Genomic DNA, 23,744 nt, shown 5'->3' with positions numbered 1-23,744 from the left:
TACTTAGCCCTAAATACTAGAAAAGATTTCCATATATAAACATAAAAGAAAATAACTATCACATAATGATTCATGGAGTACAAATTCATATGACAAATGCACAAAATAACTATCACATAATAATTCATGGAGCACAAATTCATATAACACATGCACTAATTCTTATTTGTTTTGTCATCATCAAAATCAACATTATAACTATCACATAATAAATATAAAAGAAAATAACTATCACATAATAAATATAAAAGAAAATAACTATCACATAATGATTCATGGAGCACAAATTCATATAACACATGCACAAAATAGCTATCACATAATAATTCATGGAGGATAAATTCATATAACACATGCACTAATTCTTATTTGTTGTGTCATCATCAAAATCAACATGAAACCTAGTGGGCTAACATAGATCATTTAGTCTTTATCCGCATAAAGGAGACAAACGTGGGACTTGTAGTCTATGTTGATGGTATCATCATCACTTGGTAATTGGTATTGATTGGAGAGGGATTCTAGATGTCAAGCGTGGGTTCAAGCAAAGCCTCGAACTAGGGACTCGTGTCATTGTAAAGTGTAAAATAAATAAATAAAAGGATTGAACCTATCTTAGTGCAAATGCACCTATGGATCCCTATGTGAAGTTGTCTAGGGATGTTGAGGACCAAGACAAAAATCGATATAGGTAGTTGGTTGATAACCTGATCTACTTAACTTTTGACAGATTTGAGATATCGTTTATTGTGGTGGTGGTGAGTCAATTTATGAAGAATCTCAAGCAACCACATTAGGATGCTGTTTGTAGGATTATGCACCATCTCAAGAGATCTCTTGGCTGAGTTTTAATTATAAATGTAATAAAAAAGGTGAGATCTTGGGATACTTGCAAGTTGGGCTGGCTATGTGGAAAATCATGTGTACTACTAGATACCATACAGGTGGTAGTCTTGTTACTTAGTGTACTAAGAAACAAACTATTGTAAGTGTTGAAGAAGAATACCGAGCTATGACCCATATTGTTAGTGAGTTTGTGTGGTTGAAGTCTCTTATGTTAGAGATGGGATTCTTGGTAACAAAGCACATAGATATGTTTTGTGATGTTAAGCTAGCATTTATATTTCTAACAAACTATTGTTTCATAAGGACAAAGCACATAGATGTTGACTATCATTTTACGTGGGATGCTTTGTTGAAAAAGGTTGTGAGGACTTTGGGGGTTAGGTGATATCTACACACCTCCAGCTTGAGGGGGGATGTTAGAAGAGAATATGTTATTTTAGTATAGGTGGTGTTAATGGGGTATCTTTTGTCCATCATGGCTTGTTATTATTAATATAAAAAGAGGGCAGACCTGGAGTTGTGTAAGCTCCAGGGGACTGCCAACTCGTTTTCTCCCTCTAATCTCTTTTTCTCTTCTCCATCTCTGACCTAAGTGATTTTCTTAATTGAAACTTCAATATAGTTCCGATTTGCAGCAGTTCCAAGTCATGCATATTGTCATAAAATACATTGAAAATAAGTGTGCCAAATAGGTGGCCTAAATGATGAAGGCAGTCCTCCATCACTGCCCTCCTTTCTCTCCTCTGTATCAAGCCCATAGGGGCAGCCACAAGACGAGCATTAGTTGGCCACCCGCTAGTTCTCTCTCTCTCTCTCTCTCTCTCTCTCTCTCTCTTCCCCTTCATGAGTGTTTGGGAGAATAATTTGGTTGCTGTTCTTTGTTGTGTGTATACTTAGAGGTTGGGCACTTTTGCTACTAAAGAATACAGAGTAGATAAAGCTATTTAAACCAAAAGGTTGGTATTCTTACAACTTTTCTTTATCTTTGTGTGATCAAATATGGTTGGGTCTTGGTCTGTGCACAGGGGTGTATGTTTGTTTTCGCTTTGTGTTCTTGCATGCATGCATGGTTATCTTAAAATAAACACTCCCTTAGACTAGCAAATAAAGGAGAACCATAAATAGAAAAATAAAGCTAGCATTAAGCCATAAACTTGTCTCAAAAGATATCAATTATAAGATCCCATTAGTTGATCAGATCGGCATCAATTAAGGTATTCTAATTTCTTTTATTTTGTTGAAGATAAGCTTGTATTGTGTTTCTATTTCACATTTAAAAATGATTCCCTTGCCATAAACTATATTGTGTTATTTATTTATTAATTTATTTTTTCTTTGCACATGGTGTTCTTCTAATGCATGCAATGTTATGTCAATTTGCATGGTAGAATGCTTGTAGGGTTGGATGGTTTTTAAACAAAGACGTTGATGATCTTCTCTTCTTAGCCGAGGAGGTTGGCTGAAAATTTCTCTCACTATTTTAATCCTTGTTTACTTATTTGCTTTTCATGGACTACATATTATGCTCGCTTCTTACATTGTTTCTTCATTCTTAGATAGGGAGAAACTTCTCTAATATGGAGGACGTTAATGTTGAATCAAGTTGTGCCCTTCACTATATTTCGAATATCATGTCAAGGTTTGAACTTATCAAACTTTACTACATGGTGCATTGCTCTGGATAATGTCTAGTTTTCAGCCTTTTGGAGGATTCTATGTACATGTTGACATGTATTTATGATACTTTCCTAATCTAACGCTAACAAAATTTAGGACATTTAGATGTGCAGTTATGAAATGGCAAAGGTCCTAGGTTGTTAAGCACAAGCGAGCTAGTTCATGTCTTAAAGGGGCCTATTCATGAAAACTGCTAAAGTTTGGACCATATTCAGATCAGCTTCCCAGGACAGTGTTGGAAGGAACAATGTGTGGAATAGGGTTGGCAAAACGGGTTCGCGGGCCGGGTCTAGGCAGGTCGTAAATGGATCGGGTTATAAACGGGTTGAGGTTAAATGGGTCACAATCATGCAAACCCTAACCCGCTTGTTTAGTAAATGGATGGGTCATGGGAACCCGTTTAAAAATATAATTTATTTTTAAATAAAAAAGAAGTAGGGATTTGAAATTTAAAATGCAAAAAAAAAAAAAAAAAAAAGCAGTAGGGATTGGAAATAAAGAAATGCTAGGAAAAAACCCAATTTCTAACGAATGTATTGGGTGTGTGAAAAAGAGCTGACTAGGACTAGGTGAGACTTCCGCCGGACTTTGTCTCCTCACTTTAGTTCGCCTTTGTGATTTCAAGAGCCTTGACCAGTAACCACTGATTAGAGCTTCACTTCCACTGTTCTATATTCGTTGTTTTCAATTAGCAATCTGGTGCCTTCGTCAATCTTCGTCTACGGCACCGTCGGCACGTAGGCCTCCATCCACCACCAAACGACAAAGTCACCAAACCATAGGTCCGCAGCCGCTGCACCATTTATTCCAACAAAGAGGTGTGCACCGTAGATCTGTGCTGCAGCTATGCTTCTGCTACAGGGTTGCTTCTCGGCGTTCTTGTTGTGAGGCCGTGAGGGTTTGAGGGAGATGGGTAGGGTTAGCACTTAGTAGCGGCTGCGGATGGTTAGGTTTCAAATGTTTGGAAGAGGGTCACCCGGCGGTTGACTCGACCCGAACCCACCTAACCTGTTTAATAAATGGGTCTAGTTTGGGTTGACCCCGTTTATAAACGGATCAGGTTGTATTAAACCCAAACCCAATTTAAAAGGGCGGGTCACGGGTCACTCGTCGGGTTTTGACTCATTTTGCCACTCCTAGTGTGGAAGGATCGGAACTGGGTAGTTTGCTATATCGTTAAACAAATAGCCTCATTAGTTCAATAGGATTGGAAGTATTCAGTGACTTGGTCGAAACTATCAAATGGGAGGAAAATTTCTATTGAGAATTTCACTATCATTTTCTTAGTTTTAATATAAAATTTTGACCAAAAAAAAAAAAAAAACACATGAAATTATGCAAGTATTTTGTTTAATGCATTTTGTCTAATTTTGGCTTGTATTGTTCTAATCTTAGACAATATATATATGTGTGTGTGTGCGTGTGCGTGTGCGTGTGCGCGCGCGCGCGCGTTCATAATTAGAAAAGTGTTATCATTACTTCTCGATGTACAATTGTAAAGTGATTTGAACAATTTTTTGACATTTTAAAGTTTTGGGAGACTAGAATGAAGTTTGAAGAGTACTCATCAAATCTTGTTCTTAAACCATGAAAATGAAGTAGCCTTTTATTTATTTATTTTTGATTTCCTTCTTTTGGTGTGTTGCCACTTGCCAGTGTTGGTAACTCAGTGTTATTTCCCTCTTTTGATGCATTAAGGATCCATTGTATGGGCGATTCCAAAGGTTTCTTTTTCTTTTTTCCCTTTCTTTTTATTTTTTCTATATGAGCAATCCAAAAGCTTCTTTTAGTCATTTTGACATCCTTGCTTTGCATATAAGTTGCTACCACCTCAACCTAACATTTACCTTTGAAAATGAAAGTTAAATTTTAATTTCCTCCTTGATGTTGTCATTTGCAAGAACATACTTCCTAGTTTGGTTGCCCCAAATGACATTTCCATTCATTTTTGCAAATATTTGAGTGACAAATCATTTGACTATTCAGTAACTAGTTTTTATTTTGCGTATGAATGTGTTTAATACAGTCACTTTTCAATTCTTCAATGCCATCATTTGAATTTATCCTTTTGTTATTATATACTTGCTGCTTTGCCTGGACATTGTTGTTTGACTTATCTATAATTTTTTTGATAGTTGGCTTAAATTCACCTAGGTCAAGGGGACAGATTGGGTCAGTATAAAAGGGAGAGGGCTAATAAGGTAGCACAAGAAACTAAGGCAGGCTAGATTAGCAGCTTGGAATATAAGGACCCTTATAGGAAAAAGTATCAAAATGGTGGAAATAATGTTTGGAAGGAAAATTAAGTTAATTTTCTTTCAAGAGACGAAATGGGTAGGAGAGAACTAGAGAAATTAAAAAATCAAGATTTAAACGTTGCTACATTGGAAAAGAGAAACATACGAGGCGGGAATTATTGTAGACAAAGACCTGAAAATAATGTAGCAGATGTTAAAAGAATAATGTTAAAAGAATAGAGGATAGGATCATTAAAATCAAGATAGCTCTAGGCTTGGAAATAGTGAACATCATTACTGCGTATGCTCCCCAAATAGGCTTAGTAGAAAATCTTAAAAGACAATTTTGAGAAGATATCGATAGTATTTTATAAGGGATACTAGCGTCTGAAAAGACATTCATAGGAGATGATTTGAATGGACACATTGGAAAGGATAATATAGGCTATGAGAGGATACATGGAGGCCATGGATATAAAGATAAAAATGAGGTCGGTGATACAATCTTAGATTTTGTCATGTCTTATGATTTGGTTATATTGAATACTTGCTTTGAGAAGAATGACTCACTCGAAAAAATGAGCAGCTTGGAAGCTATCCCAAGTATAGGAGTTCAGTCGTGTAATAATTTGCCCAAGGGCCAGATCGCCTCCTCAGGGAATGCAGTTTAATTCTAAATTTTACGTAATTTCAATAGAAAATAAGAAATAAAAAGGTCATTGAACACAATTCAGATTCGGGTTTTCTGGTTTGTTTGAGATGTTTTTTTAACGAATTAAAAAATCATGCAAATTAAAGTCTAAATCCTAACACGAACCAATTTTAACAATGAAAAATAGAAACGTTTAAAATTCCGGACAAAAGCCTAAAAATCAAAACTTTACTACACAATTCAAGCATGCAACTCTAAAATAACTCAGTCGAGCACAAACTCAAATAAAAATTAAATTTCAATGCAATCAACGTGCGAACCAAAATTAACTCTTTGACAATTAAGCTATGAACGGAAACACGATAAAAATTCAAACTTTAATTAAATCGAACTTAAACTAGATGAAACCCAACAAAAATTAATTCTTAAAGAAGACAAAATTTAAATCCTAAAGAAGATATTTTTTTTTTCATTTTTTAAAGATCAAACCGAACTTTAACGAAAAAAATAACCCAAGCAAAAACTAATTCTAATGATAATATTAGATAAGAAAAAGAAGGAAAATAAATAAACTTTAATAATAAGATCCAACAAGAATTAAAAATTAAAACTTTAAGTGAAATCCTATGAAAAATTACAATATTTAATTAACAAGTTATAAGAAAGAATTAAAGAGAGAGAGAGTAAAAAAAAAGAAGAAGAGCGGCTGGACGTATGTGTTGAAGCAGGGCAGCAGCAGCTTGAAGGCTTCGGTTTGAAGGAGCTTCTGTTCGGGTAGAAGCAAGACAGCAGCAGCTATGGAGGCCTTCTTGGGTTGACAGCAATGGAAGCAGCACAACAGCACGGCTGAGCTGCAAGGGGAGGTCTTTTCGGTTGTTTGGAATAGCAGCAAAGACAGGGACAGCAGCACAGTGTAGAACCGAGAAGGGGAGAAGGGAGAGAAGGGAGAGTGAAGGGAGGAATGAAGAGGAGGAAGAGAACCGAGAGGGAGGAGAGAATAGAGGAGAATGAAGGTGCCAAGAGAAGAGAAGAGGGAAGGGAGAGAGAAGGAAGAGAGGGGGCGGAGCTGCTGGAGTCTGAAGAGAAAAGAAGAGAAAGAATATAAAGGGGGAGAGACCTACCCAATGCACGGCTTGAAGGACCCGGCTGCATGGCCGGGGCAAATCACTTTTTTTTTTTTTAAATTTTATTTATTTATTTTCTTTCCTTTGCTTGTTTCTTCCATTTTAATGTTTCTTTGTTTTCCAGCGAATAAGCCCACTTTTGATCATCCTAAAGCCTGTATCTCTCGAAACTTAAAACATGAAAGTTGTAGATAATTTTTTCAGCGTTTTCCAAAATTTTGAATCATCTCGATCGGAGCTCGGACAAGAAAATTACGCATAGATTATGAAGTAGCGTCGGTTTTAGCTTCCAATAATAAAAAAATACCAAAAATTTATAAATTACTCAATAAAACCCAAATATTATAATTAGGATACAATGTTAAAATATTGAGAGTAATTAGGTATTTAATTAAAAATATAAGCCTCAAGACATGAATTAAAACACCTAATTACGCAATTAAAGCGCGTAATTACACCTCCCAACTGACGTTTTGTTAGTCTCTAGCAAACAAAGTGAATGAATTCTAGGGCGGTACCCCCAAGTACTAACTCTAGCAAACATGAAATGAATGCACATGCAACATGTTGGTCTTACAAGGCTTAACGTCCTGTTTTGATGCTAACAAACAAGTGGAACTTAACATATTTGGTTAAGTGATGTCATTTCAGGATTGAATGATGAATGCAAGGTTAAGTGTTCAGAAGAATTCATGAGAGCTTATATTTCAAAGGAGGATGATCAATATGAAGCTTAAAACATGGATTCAAAAAAGGATTCAAAGATAAAGCTTGAAGATCATGAGAGCATGAGGATTAAAGAGAATGAAGCAAGTATAAAGACCTCAAGGAATTCAAGAATTGAAAATTTGAAATAGTCTATAGGAAATTTCATGTAAGTACTTCAAATAATTTCAATATGGATGCATGAAGCTCTTAGGTTAATTTATTGGACCTAGATACCTTTTAACATACTTGAAAAATATTTTTATTAGGTTAAAAATTATTTCAAAAAGGTTAGAATCATTTTTGGAGTGAAAAACACCAAAAAGAGGATTTTCCAAATGCTGTTAATTTTTCTACATCCGCATTGAGGTGCATTTTCCTCTATCAAAAACTCTTTATTTTAAAAAGTGTTCAACATAAAAGTTGTAGGATTTTCTCTTAGCTTTCTTTTGACACCAAGCTCGTCAAATTTGGAATTGCATAGAAAAAGTTATGACAAAAAAACCTAAGGGTACTCAAAGCTGACAGCAGCCTGACAGCAGCCTAACTGTGTTCCACCAGTAGACTGATTATGTCCCACCAGTAGACTGCCAGTGCTCAACTAGGTGACTGCCACCCTACTGCCCCTTTAAAATAACTGGGCAGGCGACTGACCAAAAGTGCTAGTCTATTGCCATACGGCAAATTTTAAATTTTTATAAAGGACAAATTTTTTAAATGAGATTGCTTGGGGCTCAAACTTTGTGAAAACTTGGGGAATACTCCAAGTCACTTGGGGATCAAGCTACATACTTTTTTAAGTCTATAAATAAGCCTCAAGATCATTGAATTAATTACCAAGAATCAAATTTAGCTCTCAATACTCACTCAACTGTTCTCATCATTCAAAGGCTCTCAAGCTCACATATTGTGCATGAATTTCTAATTGAGTTTTTGCTGATCTTCTTCCACTGGAATTGAGCAATCAAATTCTAAATCTTTCAATCATTGAAAGAATTAATTAGTGATATACTCCCTTGAGCTTCAAGTTAAAATTCCATATTGTTATTTATTTTGATGTATATTGTGCTGAGAGTGTACTAATCTACTATGTTTTGAGAGTGCTATTGTACGTAGCTTGTATCTTGTGTTTTCTTGTAGTTCTTGGACGTTCCAAGGTGTTTGGATCGTTGGCTAAGCGTGGGGTATCGCTTAGAGAGGCGGGCTCTAGCCTAATTAAAGGAGTGATCGAGTGAGGGGATATCACTTTAAGAGGCGGGCTCTAGCCTACTGAAGGAGTGTGTAATGGTGTTGTTTCACCCGACAAAAGAACTGGTTTAGTGAATCCTTTGGTGGTTTACCAAAGGCGAGGACGTAGGCTGGGTATAAGCCGAATCTCGTAAAAATCCCGGTCTCACTCTCTCTTTCCTTTACTCTCTTTATTTTCAGCACATATAAAACTACGTGGATGTTTTAAATATCTAATTCATATACACTACGTGGATTAGATATTAAATAAACTTAAGATTAATTTGTTTTTGAGATTACGGAAACCGAAAGGGAGTACATTAGTTGATCAATCTTTTGCGGAAACTGTAAAGTAGTACGCTGATTGATTCAACATCCCAAGACTCTTTAACTTAAAGTTTATTTAAGGCCTAAGTATTTGGAAAGAGTGATTGAATGTTGTATTGGATATCAAATTGAGAGACAAATTTCATATATACAGGGCTTGATTCAAATTTATATAAACAGGGTTGCACACAAGTTGAAAAAGTTGAGAATTTCCATTAAGTTGCAAAGTATATCTTGATTGAATGTTTTATGATTGATTGGCTTGGTTAATTTGTTTGATTGAATGTTTGTGTGGTTGTGGATTGAATAAAAAGAATTAAGTTGTTGTGCATTATCAACAAAAGGTTAAGTTTTCATTAAAGGAATTAAAAGAAAATTTTAAAACCAATTCACCCCTCCTCTTGGGACTACACCTTTGTTATCACAACACAACCATACCGTTTCACATATAGGAATATAACTGAATTTCACACAAGCTCATCATATACAATGCACAGAATTATGAAGTAAGTCATTCATATAAATTTCATCGTTATATAACAATTAAGAATAGTATACTTACATAAAGTTAACCAGCAATACAATTCAGAGTTACTGTAGTTATATAAATTCGAGTATAAACAGGCGAAGTCTTGAGGTATGTGTAATGTGTATGACTCGTTACACCCAGGATACCAGTGGACACCTACAGAACGGTCGTTTTGACTTGGCCTAACTGGTGTACCCTAAAAAACACTCAAACAAATGGGTTCGCTTGTCATATGTGAGGAGGAGTGTTGCGATCAAACATCCCACATATTGTAAGGAATAAACGCTAAATATATGGAGTGGTATAGTTTGAAAAGGATCCAACCTATTTGTGAGGTGTCGGGTCCTTCACCTTACCATCTTCTCACCTACTCACCATGTCTAATCAAGACCACCCTAGATCAACTTATTCACAAATCAAGTGTGAATACATCTGAGGCATTAAGCGGTTGAAGAGTCTTCATATGTGGAGAACATGTGTCGTGTCCCTAACTTTTTGTGGTATTTGTGTGGAGTAGGTATTAACCTTCCATTTCATGTGTATTTCTATTTTTCTTATTCTTTCTTCTGCTCATTCTTCAATTTCTGTCTTTTCATTGTCAATTAGGACAATCATTACACTTCTTTTATTGTCTTCATACCACTAATGAGAATTAAGCTTGAACAGTAGTCAATGAACTAAGTTTATCTCTAGGGGTGATTTAACCTTCACATCTTAAGTAGGCTACAAGACCTAGGTTTCTATCTCTCCACTAGATGCCACCTCTAGGCTAGGAAGTCAAAAACTATAGACTAGTGTACGAAGAATCGTCTAGAAGAAAAGAGAACTGTGTTTCATGAACTTTGATTTGATGTTAACACTCAAAAGGACGATAAATAGTTCAAGGATACCTCACAAGGTGTCATAGTCGCCACGGGTGTTCTCTCAGTGCTCACAAGGAATCCTAAGTGCAATGAATCATGTGGATGTGTCTATTCAACCTCATGAGATACCATGTCAATACCAGAATTTATATAGCCAAATTAACATGAGTGTACTACCAATCAATTCTTCATGGAGTTACAAAGTCATATAAAGAGAAACTACACATAAATGACTTGAGTGTGTAATTCTTAGGTTATATGCAAGTATGTGAAGGGTATAAGTCAGTGTTAATCATGACATAATTATCTATCCTCAATACTCTTTCTTTGTTTCTTTGTTTTTTTTTTTTTTTAAATTTTATTAAGAAGAAAACTCAGCAAGTGGACGTGCATAGTGTCACATGCAAATTCTCACCCCTCAATTAAAGTGAAACATTGTCCTCAATGTGAAAGCATAAGGTAAATAGAAAAACTGTGCACGGGTGAATAGACTAATAGAAAATCACTACCAACTACTACAACAGAAAAAAAAAAAAAAAGAAGAAGAAGAAGAAGAAGAAGAGAAATGCAAATAAAGAAAACAAATAAAATAAAAAGAAAAAGAAAAGTAATGAGAGAGAGGTCAGAAAACTCCCTAGAGTTTTGTAGAAGTAAGACCTCTTTATTTGGATCGAAGGGAGTCATGAGAGGCTTGAGCTGCTGTCCATTGACCATGAAGTTGTTATCATTCATTGGGTCCACAATTTCTACTGCACCGTGGGAATGAGCGTGTTCAATGATATACGAGCCACCCCATCGGGACCTCAGTTTCTTGGGAACCAGATAGTATCTAGAGTTGCAGAGAAGATCTTGTTGATTTGGGAGAAATTGTTTATCCTTGATTTTATGTAGCAGCCTCATCTGCTTCTTTGCTAAGCGATCCTTATCATAAACTTTCCTCTTGGATTCTTGAAATTCACACACCTGCAACTTTCTCAAACCTATGACATCATCAAGTGAAAAGTTAATCTATTTTATAATCCATAATGCATAATGCTGAATCTTAACTGGTACATAACATGTCTTACCATAAACCAAACTGTAGGGTGACGTCTCCAAATTCTTCTTGAATGCAGTTTGGTAAGCCCAGAGGGCATCAACCAGTTTCTCAAACCAGGCGTTTCGATTAGGACAACCCATCTTCTCAAGTATGATCTTGATCTCTGCAAAGAACTGACGCTTATCCTGCGTTACCCCATGTTCTCGCATTCGATTAGTGGAAGGGTAGTTCACAATATCATCAAACCAAGGGCCGCATGACATGTCGGTAGTAGGATAGATGATGTCTAACATCTTCAGCACTTCTTTCTTTATCACCTCCGTCATGGTTGGATTCGGTCTCCATCGCGCATCACGGATTGGTATTGTATCTATCTTTGTGGACTGCCCCTTTGATTCTAGTAACTCTCTAATCAAAGGATCTTTAATATCAGGTACCTCAGGCTTCTTGGGAGCTTCATTCTCAAATGCACCATCAGAACCAAATGTCGACAACAGTTCTAACATATTCAAGTTGACTACCACATCTACTGCGTGTACCTCTGAATCATCACACCCAGTCGGCGTCTTATTAAACATGTTCATCTCCAATGTCATATTTCCGAACGTGAGTTTAAGTACTCCGCTTCGACAATTAATCAAGGCATTAGAAGTAGCGAGGAATGGTTGCTCAAGAATAATAGGTGCCTAGTAGATGTTTGAATATTTCTTGAATCTCAATGTGATACTTATTCTTTTGACTAAATGTCAACCTCTGAGGATAGTACCCCACAAGTTGATACTCCTTAACAGTCTCATCCTCCTTATTATCTGACTTCTTTGAATTTGAGCTTGCTTCGTTTGATTTTTCATTCCCCTCGTCTGTCTCAGTTGTCTTTTCAAGTGTTGGAGCAATTGTTTGTTGATCAATGGGCATTTCAGGACGGGAAACTTATTTTCTACTTTTCAAGGTAATAACCACCTTCGCCGTTTCAATAGAATCCCCTAAAGCAGTATGCATTGGTTGCTGTTATTGCCGATATACCTAGGGATTAGGCTGAGGCTGTGCAGGAAATTTTCCTTTTTCTAAGGTATTTAGCTGTGTACTTATTTTATTCATGGTGTCTCTCAGTTCACTGATGGCTTGAGTATTCTGACTGTTGGTTGTGACGTTAATCTGCATGAATTGTTGAAATATATTCGTCATTTGCATCATGCTATCATCAAAAGATTTCTTTGATGGAATAGGTGTTAGATTTGGTTGAAATCTTGAAGGTGCGTAGCTCTGAGAGATCTGTTGCGGCTGATACTGCTGTTGAGGAGCTGCAACTGAGTGATATAGCGGCTGTAGAGGTGGTGCATAACATAGTAGTTAAAAGCGCGCCTAGGCGCAAGGCGTAGTGAAGCGAAGAGGCTTGCACCTCAAACCAGGTGAGGCGAGGCGACCTGCAAGAGGCGACGCTAGGCAAGACGAGGCACACTGGGGCGACAGGCACAGTGAGTTGCGCCTTGTGAATTTTTAGTCATTTAAAGTAGAGAAATAGCCACAGCCAGACCCGTAGCCCTCATTCGACTCGAACGAACATAGCCCCTAGCCCCTCTCGGCCCTTCGAAGCCCTTCGTGAGTTCGTTTTGCACATTCGAACCAGCAGGAGCCTTCGCGATCCTTCGAATCAGCAACGTGAGCTCGTCTGCGAGCCTTCGAACCAGCCGGAAGCCTTCGCTACTTCGTCTTTGAGCTTCGAACCAGGATCGTGAGTTCGTCTTCGACATTTTGAAGAAGCACGACCCTTCGCGACTTCGTTTCCAACTAGCAAGAACCCTCGCGAGTTCTTCTTCTTCTTCTTCCTGCTGCCTGCTTGTTGCGTGCTGCTGACTTTTGCGTGCTGCCTGCTGCTTCTCTTTTTCTTCTTCTTTATATGTAAGCTTATAAATTATAACTAATACATAATATTTATTTTTTTACTAAAATTTACCTACTGTTTTTAAATTTGTAATATTTAGTTTAATTAATGTAAGTTTATAAATTATAACTAATACATAATATTTATTCTTTTTATTGAAATTTGGCTACTTTTTTTCCTCTTCTTTATATGTAATTATTAATTAAATATTTAGTTTAACTAATGCAAGTTTATAAATTATAACTAATACATAATATTTATTCTTTTTACTGAAATTTAGCTACTATTTTTTAATTTGTAATGTTTAGTTTAATTAATGTGAGTTTATAAATTATAATTAATACATAATATTTATTTATTTTATTGAAATTTAGCTACTATTTTTTTATTTGTATGTTGAACTATGTTGAATTGTTGATGCTTTTGGGCTAAATTTTCAATTTTGTAATTGAATTTTTTGGCATTTTAAATTCTAATATTACTAGATATTCATATGTTCATATATCAATTACCCCAAATAGACATTTTACACCATTTTAATAATTGTGCGCCTCACCTTCATGAGGCGCGCGCCTTCACCTCGTGCCTCGTCTTCAAAGACCCTTTGCGCCTCGGCTTGCCTCGCGCCTCTAACTACTATGGTGCATAAGATTGAGGAAATTTCTGAAACTGTGAGGAAGATGGGCCAGACTGATCGTTCCTCCATGATAAGTTCGAGTGATTCCTCCATTCCGGATTATAAGTGTTCAAGGATGACTGATTTTGAGATTTGTTGATCCAATTTACCGATTGCATCTGATCAGATCCATTCTCCTGCAATACTGGTAAAAGCGGACAATCTTCCACTGATTTCGTAGCTTTCACTTTCTCTGACTCTATAACCTCAATTTTTTTAGACAACGCACCAACAAGAGCCTGTAGACTAATTTCCTCTTTGACCTCGTATCTACCTCCAGCGCTGATCGCTCTGAGGGGTTGTGCTGCCATTGGTGCCCAGTCATATCGTGTGTTTCATTGTTGGGTACTTTCAGCTAAATAATCAAAGAATGATAGAGGCTCATCCGGTTCCTTGTTGAAGTACTCCCTGTTGCACATGGTCTGGACAAATTGTTTACATTCAGGGGTAAGTGCAGTATAAAAATAATTCAGTAACCTCCAAGATTCGAATTCGTGGTGTGGACATATATTCATCAGGTCCTTGAATCTCTCCCAGCAAGTTTGGAACGTCTCGTCACCTTTCTACATGAACTGACTGATCTGCTCTTGCAGGTACTGAGTTCTCTGCAAAGGAAAGAACTTATGTAAGAACTCACGCTGCATTTCAGTCCAGCTAGTAATAGAGTTAGGTTGCAGAGAATTAAACCAGATTTTTGCCTTATCTTTCAAAGAAAAAGGAAACAAGCGAAGTTTGATATACTCATCGGTTCCAACCCTATTAATGAAAGTGGTGCAGACCATCTCAAAATCTGTCAAATGTTGGTATGGACTCTCAAAATCCATCCCGTGAAATTGGGGTATCACAGATAACATACCATGCTTAATTGTGAAGTTCGGTGCATCTTGTGGTAACACAATGCAGGAAGGTGTAGATGTGCTTGTGGGCTGAAGAAAATCCTGAAGTGTACGTGGTGCAGGTGCAGTCATAACTTCCTCAAAGAATTATTTAAATAGATTGCTCAAATCAATTTCAGAATCACTTGTAAAAGTAATAGGGGAACAATCAGATTCTGTGCTTTGTGTGTCACTACTGATGTTAAGTTAGACAGTCTATTCGAAAGATCTCGGACCAAAGCATCAAACATTAACGCAAACAGCAGAATTCACCAACACATCAGCAAACAAGCATGCTATTTTTTTTTTTTCCAAATTTTTATTTTTTAATTAAAAATAAAAAATAATTGGAAAAATACAAATTTTGAAATTAAAACTGGCACTCTCTGGCAACGGCGCCAAAAACTTTACTCACACGAAAAAATGAGCAGTTCGGAAGTTATCCCAAGTATAGGAGTTCAATCGTGTACTAATTAGTCCAAGTGCTAGGTCGTCTCCTCAGGGAATGCAGTTTAATTCCAAATTTTATGTAATTCCAACAGAAAAATAAGAAATAAAAAGTTAACTGAACACAGTTCAGATTTGGGTTTTCTGGTTTGTTTGAGATACTTTTTTTATGAATTAAAAGATCACACAAATCAAAGTCTAAATCCTAACACGAACCAATTTTAACAATGAAAAATAGAAATCCTACGTTCAAATTTCTGGACAAAAGCCTAAAGATCAAAACTTTGCTACGCAATTCAAGCATGCAACTCTACAAAAACTCAGTCGAACACAAACTCAAATAAAAATTAAATTTCAATGCAATCAACACGCGAACCAAAATTAACTCGTTGACAATTAAGCTATGAATGGAAACACGATAAAAATTCAAACTTTAATTAAATTGAACTTAAACTAAATGAAACCCAACAAAATTTAATTTTTAAAGAAGACAACAAATTTAAATCCTAAAGAAGATATTTTTTATTCTTTTTTTCTTTTTGAAAGATCAAATCGAACTTTAACGAAAAAAATAACTCAAGCAGAAACTAATTTTAATGATAATATTAAATAAGAAAAAGAAGGAAAATAAATAAACTTTAATAATGAGATCCAACAAGAATTAAAAATTAAAACTTTAACTGAAATCCTATGAAAAATAACAGTATTCATTTAACAAGTTAAAAGAAAGAATAAGAGAGAGAGAGAGAGAGAGAGAGAGAGAGTAAAAAGAAGAAGAAGAGCAGCTGGCTGTATATGTTGAAGCAGGGCAGCAGCAGCTTGAAGGCTTTGGTTTGAAGGAGCTTCAGTTCGGGTAGAAGCAAGACAGCAGCAGCTATGGAGGCATTCTCGGGTTGACAGCAATGGAGGCAGCGCAACAGCACGGCTAAGCAGCAAGGGGAGGTCTTCTTGGTTGTTTGGAATAGCAGCAAAGACAGGGACAGCAGCAGAGCGTAGAACCGAGAAGGAGAGAAGGGAGAGTGAAGGGAAGAATGAAGAGGAGGAAGAGAACCGAGAGGGAGGAGAGAATAGAGGAGAATGAAGGAGCCAAGAGAAGAGGGAAGGGAGAGAGAAGGAAAAGAGGGGGCAGAGCTACTGGAGTCTGAAGAGAAGAAGAGAAAAAATCTGAAGGGGGAGAGACCTACCCAGCGCACGGCTTGAAGGACCCGGCTGTATGGCTGGGTCAAATCAATTTTTATTTATTTATTTATTTATTTATTTTTCTTTCCTTTGCCTGTTTCTTCCATTTTTACGTTTCTTTGTTTTCCAGCGAATAAGCCCACTTTTGATCATCCTAAAGCCCATATCTCTCAAAACTTAAAACACAAAAGTTGTAAATAATTTTCTCAGCGTTCTCCAAAATTTTGAATTGTCTCGATCGAAGCTCGGACGAGAAAATTACACACAGATTACGAAGTAGAGTCGGTTTTAACTTCCAATAATTGCTCTGCGATAAAAAAATACTAAAAATTTATAAATTACTCAATAAAATCCAAATATTATAAATAAGACACAATGTTAAAATATTGAGAGTAGTTAGGTATTTAATTAAAAATATAAGCCTCAATGTATGAATTAAAACACCTAATTATGCAATTTAAGCGTGTAATCAAAGAACACTTAATAACTTTCAAGAGTGGGCATAATAAAAGCCAAATAGATTTCATCTTAACTAGAAACGGGGTTGTCAGTCTTGTAAGGATTGTAAAGTTATCTCAGGTGAAAATTTGGTTACACAACATTGAGTTCTAGTATTAGATATACATATTAAAAATGGAAGAAAAAAGGAACATAAATCATCACAAAAGGATTAGATGGTGGAGCTTGAAGGGAGATAATATTGTAAAATTCAATGGAAAATGATTTAAGAGTGGGATTGGACTGTAGGGGATAAGGTAGATGCATGTACTATTTGGAATAAAATGGCTAATTCTGTCATATGGATAGCAAAAGAGGTTTTAGGTGAGTCCAAATGAAGATATTTTTGTAGCAAAGAAAGTTGGTGGTAGGATCAAAACGTCCAAAAATCCGTTAAGACAAAAAGAATTTGGTATAGAAAATGGAAAAATTGTAGAAATATGGAAAATATAAAGAGGCGAGAAAAAATGTAAAAAAAAAAACTTAGTGAAGCTAAACATAAAGTTTATGATACTTTATATACTAGACTATATACAAAAGAAGGTGAAAAAGACATTTATAAACTTGCTAGAGGTAGAGAAAGAAAATGCAAAGATTTAGGTGATGTAAAATATATAAAGGACGAGAATGATAATGTCTTAACTAAAGAAGATGACATAAAAGAGAGGTGGTGAAGATACTTTGATAAGTTGTTTAATGAAAATCAAAATAAAATATTGAACTTAGAAATGACAAATGAGAGAAGACTAAAAATAGATTTATTCACAAAATTAGAGTTCTTGATGTAAAGATGACATGAAAATAGATGAAGAGCGGGAAATCTATAGGACCAGATAAAATACCTATTGAACTTTTAAAATGTTTAGGGGATAAAGGAAATATTTGGTTAGCTAATCTATTTAATATTATTATAAAAACAAGAAAATGTTAGAAGAATGGAGGAAAAGTATGTTAGTACCTTTATAAAAAAAACAAATGCAATATTCAAAATTGTAATAACTATTGTGGAATTAAGATTATAAGTCATACGACGAAAGGGAAAGGGTAATTGAGCATAGAATAAGACTACAAATGAGAACTTTAGAAAATCAATTTGGGTTTATGCCTAGGAGATTAACAATAGAAGCTATTTATCTTTTAAGAAGCTTAATGGAAAATTTTAGGAAAAAAAAAGGGACATGCATATGGTTTTTATTGACCTAGAGAAAGCTTATGATAGAGTACCTAGGGAAGTTCTTTAGTGGGTCTTCGAAAGGAAAGGGGTTTGCAGTAGATATACTAAGGTCATTAAGGATATGTGATAGAGTAGTGACTAGTGTTAGGATTGTAGGAGGGAAATCTAGAGATTTTCCAATCTCTATATTTGTACATCAAGGTTCTACTTTGAGTCCTTATCTTTTTACTTTAGTGATTGATGAACTTACCAGGAATATTCAAATGAGATCGCTTGGTGTATGTTGTTTGGAGATGATATCGTGTTGTTTGATGATAGTAGGAAGGGAGTGGAATCTAAGTTAGAACTTTGGAGAGCCATATTAGAGCCTAAAGGATTTAGGATAAGTAGGAATGAGACACAATATATGAAATGTAATTTCAGTAATGTAAGGAGTAGTAGTGGAGAGAAGATTAAACTTGATAATCAAGAGATTAATAGCACTATTAGATTTAGATATTTTGAATCTATTATGCAAGAGAACGGGGAAATTAAAGAAAAGATGTAGTACATAGAATTAAAATAGGTTGGGTAAAATGGAGGAGTGCGTTAGGTGTGTTGTGCGATCATAGAATGCCCTTAAATAAAAAGAAAGTTTTATAAGATGGCTATAAGGTCAGCTATGCTTTTTGGTTTAGAATGTTGAGCAACTAAGAAACATGTACAAAGAGTAAAAGTTGCTGAAATGCAAATGTTAATGTGGATGAGTGGTATAACATTAAAAGATAAAGTAAAAAATGAGTATATGCGCAATAATTTAGGTATAGCACCGATTGAAGACAAGATAAAGGAGCGGCAGCTTAGATGGTTTGGGCATTTGAAATGCAGACCTAGTAGAGCACCTGTGAGGAGGAGTGAGTTAATTATTGTTTCTAGCATGAAAAGGGGTAGGGGTAGGCCTACAATAACTTGGAATGAGGTAGTGAGGAAGGATTTAATAGCCCTTAATCTAATAGAGGAAAATGCTCTCGATCGGGTGAATTGGAGGAAAACGATTCATGTAACCGACCCCACCTAGTAGGACTAAAGGCTTATTGTTGTTGTTTTTGTTGTTGGCTGAAATTGTTGTTTGGCTTTTGAACATTAAATGTTAGAATGTACAAATGTTAGATTTACAAACTGTATGGTCTATGCAGTGAAGAAACAAATCATGGTAAAACATTCATTTACATGGCTAGGCTTGTGTTTCTATTGACCACTTATTTTGAAAAAATTGTAAATAAAAATTCGTGATTTTCAATTGTATTGGTGATGTGTTACCATAGTACTTAAATATCCATAAATAAATTTTATTTATTGATTAAATAAATTCTATATATATTTTTAATTAAAATTAAAATAAAGTAACCATATGATTTAAAAATATAAATTAAAAAAATATCCATAAATTTGAAATTTTAATAAATTTCAAAAGAATATTTTACTATTTTTTTATTTGTCATGCACATAGGATTATTCTTGTAACACTAAGAAGTGAGTTTGAAATATATAATTAAGTAATATAATTATAATAATGGTTATTTTTGTTGTAATATTTTTAATTTATATTATTTTTTTAGTTTATTATTTTAATCATATTTTTTAGTTAATATTGTTTCAAGAAAAAAATAAGTGTCTCTTCAATTAAGTTTTTAATTTGCTTTAATTTTGAAAATATTAACCAAACAAGTTAATAGCTTTCAATTTTTAGTTTTTGTTTTTAGTTTTAAATTTTTGTTTTCATAATTTTTGATAATAATACCAAATGGGCCCTGAGCATTCCCATTCATTATTTTGTGCTTGTAAACTTTCCAAAACTGGGTTTCCCACATTGTATTGTTTCTTTTAACCTTGTCAGTATCTAACTTTTTCTGTTAGCTTTGCTCTTTTAAGACTCTCGCTCTCTCTCTCTCTCTCTCTCTCATAGATTTTCCTTTTATTTCTTGAATTAAGCCATGTAACTGTATGATCTCTCTAATATGTATTCAGATTCTATCCACAAATAAAGATTGGCCAAATACTTTCTTCTCTCGTGATCAAGGTAATTTACGGAACCATAATCACTTATTGCTTCTTTTGGAGTTGTTGCATGCACTGAGAACACTTCTATGTATGCTGCAGCCTGGATATGGAGTTTCTGTGGTCGACTTCCATATCCTGAGGAGTATGGTGGGTCCTATGCACGAGAAGATAGTAAGCATGTCTTGAAGTGGATTTGTTCATTATTGCCTTAGTATTCGTAATATTTACCTCTTAGTATTCCCTTTCCCCTTGCATGTCTTCTTGGAAGTTAATTTTTTTGTGGTTCTATTATTAAAACTTTTTTTTTTTTTTTTTTTTTTTTGGGGGGGGGGGGGGGGGGTTGGGTTTGCAGGGGCTATTTGTCGCTCAAACAGATTCTATGGACACATCCTCTTGTCTTGTGACTCCTCCTAAAGTGAAGTATGACTCATTTTCCTGTCCTCTAAACACTAAATTTAATCTGATGTCCTATTCTTTCATTTTCTGTAGCTTTCTGTTAAATGGAAGGGGAGTAGAAGGAAGGATTAATGTCTCCATGGTTTGTTTAGTTTTACCTGATTGGACTGAAGAAACTTCTCATTTTATCTTGTTTTTCCTATGATGGTTCATTGTGAAATATATCAAGTTTGATTCATTATTTCTAGGCTTTTAATCTGTCTCAGGACAATGGACCCCAGCTTCCCACTAATGTGTCTGCAATGCTGAAATATGGAATGAATCTTCTGCAAGCTGTTGGGCACTTCAATGGTATACCTGAGTGGCTGAGTCCTTGTGCCCGAGCACATTATGCCTATTACTTGAAAGCTTTGGGTGTTGATGAGTTTGTATAATTTTGCAGGTCATTATGTTATTGCGATAGCTTTTATGAGTGTCATATCATCTTCTGGGAATCCAGTTTTACAAGATTATGTTCAGCCTGTGGTTTCCACCCTTGATTCTGGTAAGTCAAAAAAAGAGTGGGGAACATCTCAGTCTTTAGTTCTGTGTTTGACTTTTCATGCTGAAAATTCACATTCCAAATCTAAGACCATTTGTTTCCTATGCTGCAAATGCTAGATTCTAATATCATCAAGGGACCATCACAAATCTCCTTATATTGCCCCATAAGGTAAGTTACAATATCAATTCTAGAAATTGTCTTACACTCGCCCCCCCCCCCCCCTCTCAAAAGGCAATATCTCTCTGAAATTCATCCCATGTGTAGATAATCCAAATTGCTACTATTTACTTGTCTAATTCAATCGGTTTTATTATCTGCTTTCTCTGCACCCCTCCTTTCCCTCCAAGTAACATTGTCTAGGTTTTAACCTTTCTTCCTTATGAACCAATATGACAGTTGTCTGTTTATTTCTTGATCATTTTATTTCATTCCATGTTAAGTTAATGCTTTGGGGGCTTGGGGATAAACAGATGTATTATGCACAGGAATTCTGGTTTCTCCTATGAAGAGTAACACACTTTTAAGAAACATATTGACTTGTTTGGAATATATTATTTGGTGTGCTGGGCGAAATTTGGGTTTGCCCAGCATTGGTGAAAGGAATGTAGGCTATTTATTTTGATGGTTTTGGAAGAAGGAAGGATTGGGCTGCGCTTTGGAAATGCAGTATATTTGCATCCTTGTGGGGATTATGGTTGGAGCGTAATGCACGGATATTTTCAGGGAAATTTTTTTTTTTTTTAATTGGTAGCTGGTTTGGGAGAAGATTCAAAATACTTGGCCTCTTTATGGTGTGTTGGCTTTGGATGCTTTAAGGGAGTTTGCTTTTTGGAAGTTCAGCAAGTTTGGAGAAATCTTTTGCTTTGATATTTCCTATTATTTATTTATTTTTAGTTTTTGTTGGATATTTTAGAAACCAAAGACTAAGGATAATGAGAGAAGCTGATTTAGAGACTGCAGAAGACTAAATTTTATTGAGCAACAAACTATCTATTTTTACAGCATAATGAAAACCAAATTGCAGAAAAATCTGCTACATGTTGAGCATGACAGCTAAGTGCCTAAAAATTAGCATGAAGAAATGGTTATAATCCTAAAGAATAGCAAAAAATAAAACTGATTCAGCTCCTAAAGAATAACAACAAATAAAACTGATTCAGCTTCATGAGTCACGCCAGTCAGCACTCCTCCTTGACTCTGGATCTGCATACACCAAGCTTTTGCCTTAAGAATTCATATCTAATCTTTGGAAGTGCCTTTGTTAGGATATCAACACTTTGATTTTTTGTTTTGCAGTAGATCAGCTGCACTTCTCCTTCCATTTGTACCTCTCTTAGAAGATAAAATTTTATTTTGAAGTGTTTTGTTCTGCTATGGAACACTGGATTATTAGCAATTAAAATTGCAGCTTGGTTGTCCACAAATATTTGTGTGCCTTCTTGTTGCTCCATATGCAAATCTGTCATAAGTTTCCTAAGCCAAAGGGCTTGATTCACAGCAGCAGCAGCAACAGCTACATAATCTGCTTCTGCTGTGGATTGAGCTATGACTTCTTGCTTCTTAGAACACCATGAAAAAAATTCCAGAACCAAAGCTAAAACAGTAACCTGAGGTGCTTCTCATATCATAATCACATCCAGCCCAATCACTATCAGAATAACCACGAAGACTGAAGTTATTAACTTGATTGAATCTTATTCCATAATCTATTGTGCCCTTAACATATCTAAAAATTTTTTTGCTACTTGAAAATGGATTTCACTAACACGGTGCATATACCTTGATAGCAAACTCACAGCACGCATGATATCTGGCCTGGTTGCAGTTAAATACATTAGGCAGTCTATTAGGCTTCTGTACAGCCTTTCATCCACCTTTTCAGCTCCATCTTCTTTGCAAAACTTCTCCTTTTGATTCATTGGACTTGCACTCTTCCATGTTGAATTTTTTGAGAACTTCCTTTGCATATTTATGCTGGCATAAAAATATTTCATTTTGCTTTTGGCGTACCTGCATACCAAGGAAGAATATCATCCTCCCATGGTCTGTCATTTCAAAGACATCTTTCATTTCTTCTTTAAACTTGTCAATTAGCTCCTTGCTACTTCCTGTAACGAGTAGATTATCAACATACTGAGATACCACAAATATTTCATCATCATTCTTCTTGATATATAAAGTAGATTCACTCAAGCTTTTTTCAAAGCCTAAATTCACTAAGTGTGCATCAATTCTGCCATACCAGGATCATGGTACCTGTTTTAAACCATACAAGGTTTTTTTCAGTTGATATACCTTCTCCTCATGTCCTTGAAAAATAAACCCTTTAGGTTGCTCCACAAAGATTTCTTCCTCCAAGTATCCATTCAAAAGGGCTGACTTAACATCCATTTGGTGTATAACCCAACCTTTTTGTGTAGCAAGAGCCAGCAACATCCTTATGGTATCCAACTTGGCAATTGGGGCAAAAGTTTCAGAAAAATCTACCCCCAAACATCTGGGCATATCCCTTGACAACAAGTCTTGCCTTGTACTTGTTTACAGAACCATCAAGATTGAGCTTGGTCCTGTAAACCCATTTGACTCCTATAGCTTTCTTGTGTTTAGGTTTGTCTACCAACTCTCATGTCTAGTTCTTTTCAATCATCTTTAGCTCCTCCTTCATTGTAGCTATCCACTTCTGATTAGTTGCAGCTACTTCATACCCTACAGGCTCCATTACAGCAACATTACACCTCTGATAAATGTCAAAGAGTGATCTGGTTCCTCTAATAGGTTCATCATCCATATTATCATTCTTCTCCTGA

The 23,744-nt window shown here is 35.6% G+C and overlaps 1 protein-coding gene across 5 annotated transcripts in view; it reads left to right on the top strand.

Annotated features, from left to right (window-relative positions):
* LOC131166381 (E4 SUMO-protein ligase PIAL2-like) overlaps positions 1-23,744 on the top strand; it is an 89,462-nt gene that overhangs the window by 59,642 nt on the left and 6,076 nt on the right. For 2 of the 5 annotated variants that reach the window (XM_058124885.1, XM_058124884.1), the window contains exons 4-12: positions 2,235-2,300; positions 2,403-2,485; positions 19,965-20,016; positions 20,097-20,168; positions 20,350-20,417; positions 20,487-20,535; positions 20,660-20,744; positions 20,836-20,937; positions 21,054-21,105. In XM_058124885.1, coding sequence (XP_057980868.1) covers positions 2,235-2,300; positions 2,403-2,485; positions 19,965-20,016; positions 20,097-20,168; positions 20,350-20,417; positions 20,487-20,535; positions 20,660-20,744; positions 20,836-20,937; positions 21,054-21,105 — 629 coding nt within the window. Of the gene's footprint in view, positions 1-2,234; positions 2,301-2,402; positions 2,486-19,964; positions 20,017-20,096; positions 20,169-20,349; positions 20,418-20,486; positions 20,536-20,641; positions 20,745-20,835; positions 20,938-21,053; positions 21,106-23,744 lie in introns of those variants that run through there. The other 3 variants (XM_058124882.1, XM_058124883.1, XM_058124886.1) reach the window with 2 other exon arrangements.

This window comes from Malania oleifera, chromosome 10 (genome assembly GCF_029873635.1).
Source record: "Malania oleifera isolate guangnan ecotype guangnan chromosome 10, ASM2987363v1, whole genome shotgun sequence".
NCBI lineage: Eukaryota > Viridiplantae > Streptophyta > Magnoliopsida > Santalales > Ximeniaceae > Malania > Malania oleifera.
Note: the sequence above shows the minus strand (reverse complement) of the source record. Positions and strands in the feature narration are given on the sequence as shown.